This window comes from Eimeria acervulina, genomic scaffold (assembly GCF_000499425.1).
Source record: "Eimeria acervulina Houghton genomic scaffold, Eah_scaff44, whole genome shotgun sequence".
Taxonomy (NCBI): Eukaryota; Apicomplexa; class Conoidasida; order Eucoccidiorida; family Eimeriidae; genus Eimeria; species Eimeria acervulina.
The window spans coordinates 85,244-90,916 of record NW_013549805.1 but is presented as its reverse complement, the minus strand read 5'-3'; the positions used below and the strand labels follow the sequence as shown (position 1 = coordinate 90,916).

The window sequence follows — 5,673 nt, the reverse complement described above, 5'->3', positions numbered from 1 at the left end:
GCTGCTGCAGCTGCTGCTGTGGCTGGCTTTGTGACGAGAAGAGATTCAAAAATAAGAGACGTTGAGTGTTGCTGCGCTGCTGAGCAGCTAGCTAGCTGCTGGTAGCTAGCTGGCTAGCCACACACACCAGCATGTACAGCCTGCGGTGTACAGACACCTCAACTCGCGCTCCCACTTCCACTACCCCCGCAGCACACTGCGCTGCCTTCCGAATAAAAAGAGCTCAGCTGCGCGTACAGCAGCAGCAGCAGCTGCTGCTGCTGGTGCTGCTGTATGCTGATGCTGCTGCTGCTGCTGCTGTACGCTGCTGGTGTATGCTGCTGCTGCTGCTGCCGCTGTACGCTGCTGCTGTATGCTGCTGCTGCTGCTGCTGCACTACCTAGTGGCGCGGCACTGCCGCAAGCCTCCCGCATGCAGCCCCTTAATGCCTTCTTCCTGCTGCAGCAGTGTCTGCCTACGAAGCAGCAGGTGCTGCAGGAGGAGGGGCTGGCGGCGTTGCTGGTGCAGCCGCGTCGCTGCTGCTGCTGCTGCTGGTGCGGACGAGGAAATCTGCTGCATAACTCGGTGAGAGGTTGAAGGAGGGCCCCTGCTGCAGCGGCAGCTGCCTGGGGGCCCTCTGCTCCCTATACACCCCAATGCCTGTGACAGTGCGCAGAGGCACCATCACAGGTACTACGCCAGCCCTTCTCCTACCTGTTGCTGCTGCTGCTGCTGCTGCTGCTGTGGCTGATGCTGCTGCTGCTGGTGCTGCTGGTGTTGTTGCTGCTGCGGAAGCTGCAGCCAAAGGAGGGCTGCTCGCGCAACCACCACCTGCGCCCCCAGGCTTCTCTGCAGACACTGCAGCAGCAGCATGGGGCGTTGCTGCTGCACCTGGCTGCTGCTGCTGTTGCTGCTGCTGCTGCTCTGGGCCCTGATAGAGCGCCTCCACTTGGCGCTGAAAGAAAGCGGCAGTGCGCCGTGCGACCTGAAGAATTGCAACAGCAGCAGCAGCAGCAGCAATATAGAGATATACAAAGTGCATTTACACACAAATATATATATATATAATTAGTATAGAGGCAATGCACTGGTTTGCAGGCTCCAGCAGCAAACAAAGAAGAGAGACAAAAGAAAAGCAGAGGGAGGAGATACACCCCAAACAAACAAACAAACACAAACAATGTTGCTGCCTCCTCTATACTCTATCTCCTGTGCTGCTGCTGCTGCTGCTGCTGCTCTTGCTGCTGCTGCTGCTGCTGAGCAGTGGTCGCCTCACCTCTGCTGCAGCTGGCAAAGGCCGTTCGTCCTCCGATGCTGCAGCAACGCAGCAGCACATCAGCAGCAACACCAGTTTAAGAAGCAGCACCACCAGCAGCAGCAACTCAGTCAACAGCAGCACCAATCTTTTCTACAGAAGTAGCAGCAGCAACTCTGTGAATAGCAACAGCAGCAGCACTAGCAGCAAATCTGTCAAAACGGTAGCTGCAGCAACCGCAGCAAATCTGTCAAAACAGCAGCACTAGCAACAGCAACAGCAACAGCAGCAGCAGCAGCAGCAGCATCACTCGCTGGTTCTTCTCGGCGGCGCCTATTCGATGGGGGCCCCTCTTCTGCTTCTGCGTGCCGCCTCCGCACTGCTGGGGGCCCGCGCCTCCCCAACCGATTCCTACCACTGCCTGCTGCTGCTGCTGCTGCTGCTGCTGCTGTTGCTGCTGGAGAAGATGAGTCAGAGGCGCCGGAGGCGCGGCTGCTGCGACGGAGGGAGGAGACAGTCCGCCCCCACGACTCCAGCACGCGACGCACCAATTGCTGCAGCAGCAGCAACAGCAACAGCAGCAGCAGCAGTAAGCATAGCCCACCTATAAAGCCTCTCCAGAAGCAGGAACGGCAACCAGCAGCAGCAGCAGCAGCAGTAAACTGAGCCCACGGATGAAGTTTTTCTAGAGGCAGCAAGCAATAGCATCCAGCAGCAGCAGTAGCAGCAGCAGCAGCAGCAAGCAGCAGCTTACCCCTACGACACCCTGTGATGCCTCATCTCCAGCTGCCTCAGTGGCGCTTGCAGGTTGTCGTCGGCCTCTAAGGCTTCTTGCGTGCTGCCGCCGCTGCTGCTGCTGCTGCTGTTGCTGCTGCTGCTGCTGCTGCTGGCTGTCTGTGCTGGTGGAGGAGGTGTCTCCTGAAGAGACGGTCTCGATGGAGACAACAGATTCAGAAGAAGACGGCAGATCCCGCTGAAAGACATGCGCGCACTTTTGCTGCAGCAGCAGCAGCAGCAGCAGCAACAGCAGCAGCAAACAGCAGCACCACAGGGGAGTCATATAGTAACCTCCAGCAACAGACAGAACAACGGTGGCAGCAGCAGAAACAGCGAATTTTAAAGCAGCAGCACAAGGGAACATCACAACCCAAAGCAGCAGCAGCAGCAGCAGCAGCAGACTGAACAGCAGTGGCGTGCAAATTTGCTGCATAGCAGCCCCTAAGGCCCCCATACACTTAAACCCGCAGCAGAAGAGCACCCACCCACGCACGCACGCATGCATGCATGCAGAGAAAGCCCCAACGCATGCATGCATGCAGAGAAAGCCCCAACGCATGCATGCATGCAAAGAATACCCGAACGCATGTATGCAGAGAAAGCCCCAACGCATGCATATATGCATGCATGCATGCATGCATGCATGCAGAGAAAGCCCCACCACGTCTAGGAGTTCGCGAGTTGCGCCGTGGTATGCGGCGATGTATGAAAAGACAGCTTTGCATAAGGGGCAAGATGTCTCCCGCTGCGCCCACACCTGGCAGCAGCAGCAGCAGCAGCAGCAACAGCAACAGCAGCAGCAGAAGCAGCAGGAAATGCAGCAGCGGGAAGCGCAGAAGCGGCTGCAGCAGCAGCTGCATTATCAACAGCAACACAGCTACCGCAAGCAACAACGGCAAGAGCAGCAGCAGCAACAGCAGCAGCAGCGGCAGCAGCAGATTTACCTGAATGCAGCGCAGGTGGAAGCAATGGCTGCATGCATCGATTCGAGCAAGAGGGGGAGGAGGTGTGGGGCCAGCTGCTGCTTCCTTAGCAGCTGCTGCTGCTGTCTCTTTAGACAGCTGCTGCTGCCGGCACCCGTTTGCTGCTGCAGGGGCCCCCGAGGGGCCCCCTGCGAGGCCCCGAGGAGACACCTCGCTGCGTGACATTTCTACTGTCTCTTCTGTCTCTTCGCTGGGAAGCAACCCGTCCAGACAGCACCCTGCAGCAGCAGCAGCAGCAGCAGCAAAGCAGCAGCAACAGCACAGTGAGGGGAACGCACGCATTCCTGTGAAGCCACAGTAGAGCAGCAGACAAGCTTGTCCCTGTTGTTGCTGCTCCTGCTGCTGCTGTTGCTGTTTCTCCTGCTGCTGCTGCTGCTGCTGCTGTTGTTGCTGCTGCTGCACTTACCGCAGGAGAGCTCCTGAAGCTCTGCTTCTGTAGCAGCAAAACAGCTAAATTTGCAGCGGAGGGCCTCAGCACCCCGCAGTCTCCTTTCTCTCCGCGGGGGGGCAGTCAGGTGTCCCCTTCGCCCTGAAGCTTGGCTGCTGCTGTCTCCTGCTGCTGCTGCTGCTGGAGCTGCTGCTGCTGCTGCTGATGTGGGAGCTGTGGTGGTGCCCGTCGACGTCCCGTCTGCTTCTGGGCCCGCTCCTGCTGCAGCAGCAGCAGCTGCTGCTGCTGCTGCTGCTGTTGCTGTTGCTGTTTGCTGTCTACGCTGCCGAGAGGGCCCTGCCCTGGACCTATGGGAGCCTACAGGGGTGGTCTGCAGCTCAGGTGCAGCAGCAGCAGCAGCAGCAGCAGCGGCTGCTGCTGCTGCTGTTTCTCGGCGCCTCCGCTGCTGCCTCTCGTTTCGAGTGCCGGTACTGCTGGGGGCTGCAGTTGTTGCTGCTGCATCTTCACCATCAGCAGCAGCAACAGCAGCAGCATCCCTCACTCGGCGTCCCCTCGGTTGCGTCTGCTGCTGCGGAGCAGCAGTAGCAGCAGCAGCACCAGCATCAGCAGCAGCAGCTGTCCTTTGAGCCTTCGAGGGGCCCCTCCCCCGCCTTCTCTCAGGGGCCCCAGCCCTAAGGGGCCCCCCCCCCCTCATTGCAACGCGCGAAGCCCTGCAGCAGCCTCTAGAAGAGTTCAAGAGGCTGCTGGATGCATGCACAGCGTTGGGCATAGTGCTGCTGCTGCTGTTGCTGCTGCTGCTGCTGCTGCTGCTGTTGCAGCTGCTGCTGCACTCAGGGCCAAGCGAATGCCCCACCAGCGATGCCCCTGGGGAGCCTGTACCTTCCTTTTAAGTTGCTTTTGAAGAGAGAGCAGCAGCAGCAGCAGCAGCAGCGGGAGCAGCAGCAGAAACAAGGGGCCCCCCGTTGCTGTTGAAGTGGAGAGCAGCAGGCGTCTTCGGGTCAATCGGCTGCTCCGCCATCTGCAGCGCGTCCCTACCGCATGCAAACAGCAGCAAAGCCCCTAACAAGAGCAGCAGGGCAGCGCAGCAGGAGCAGCAGCAATGAGTGCAGCAGCTGCTGCTGCGGTGAACGCTCAGCTAATGAGTTTCAGTAGGGGCGAGGGGCCCCTCTTAAGGAAGGCATGTCGCATGCAGTATATAAAAACAAATTATATTAAACGCAGAGAAAGAATGAGCAGGGTGTTGAGGGCCCCTCTGTGTAGCTGCTGCTGCTGCTGCACAGGCTGCTGCTGCTGTGCTGCTGCCCACTGAGCTGCTGCAGCAGAGTTCAGCTAATAAAAAATGCAAATAAATAAACAGAAAACCAAAGACGTGAGAATAAATACACGAAAAGAAACAGAAGGAGAGAACAACAACAACAACAGCAGCAGCAGCAGCAGCAGCAACAGAGAGGAGCAGCAGCTCCTTAGGCACACGCAGCTGGGGGGCCTTTTGCTGCAGCAGCAGCAGTAGCAGCAACAGCAGCAGCAGAAGGCTGTTTGGTGTTTATTGCTGCCTTTTAATGCTATTGAATGATATAAAAATAATAAACAAACAATAAGACGAAGAAAGCTTTAGAGACAGAGAAGACCTTAGCAGGGCCTCTGGGGGCCCCCCTACTGTAGGGGGGCCCCTTATCTTTTGCTGCTTTGTTTGATTGTTAGTTCTTATTCTTTATTTGTTTTATTTATTTAATTTATTTTATTTTATTTTATTTTATTTTATTTGTTTTTCGTCTTCTTCTCTGCTTGCTTGTCTCTTTCTCCTTCTTACGGTGTATGTGTTAGTTAAGGGTGGTGTATGATATACATTATTATTATTATTATTATTATATATATTTATATATATATTTATTTATTTTGTTTGATTTAATATTTGCTTATTTATTCTTAATTGGTTGTATCGTCTTAGACGGCTCTTCTTTCTCATCTGCAAGCAAATACAACAAAGTACGATTATCTTAATAATATTTATTTATATTATTTAATTAGACTTCATAAAGGAGACAGCTCTTAACTAGGCGTCTCTCTGCTTCTCTGTGTTTGGGGGCTGTTCGCATCAGAACGCAACTCCAGTAGCAGCAGCAGCAACAGCAACAGCAGCAGCAACAGCAACAGCAGCAGCAACAGCAACAGCAGCAGCAACAGCAGCAGCAGCAACAGCAGCAGCTCTGCATGCGACGCAGCTCAGGAGCAAGCCTCTGTGTCTGCCTTTTTATGCAAAAGAATTTGTTTCTGTCTACAGAAACAAAATA

At 55.5% G+C, this 5,673-nt stretch overlaps 1 protein-coding gene across 1 annotated transcript; it reads right to left on the bottom strand.

Moving 5' to 3' along the window:
* Nucleotides 1–454: 454 nt before the first annotated feature.
* EAH_00009090 (hypothetical protein, conserved) lies at nt 455–4,076 on the bottom strand (the record flags this gene model as incomplete). Its single annotated transcript, XM_013395448.1, has 7 exons — nt 455–964; nt 1,181–1,293; nt 1,545–1,788; nt 1,989–2,207; nt 2,673–2,768; nt 2,956–3,212; nt 3,401–4,076. The coding sequence occupies 7 exons, from the start codon at nt 4,074–4,076 to the stop codon at nt 455–457; spliced, it is 2,115 nt and encodes a 704-aa protein (XP_013250902.1).
* Nucleotides 4,077–5,673: the final 1,597 nt, after the last annotated feature.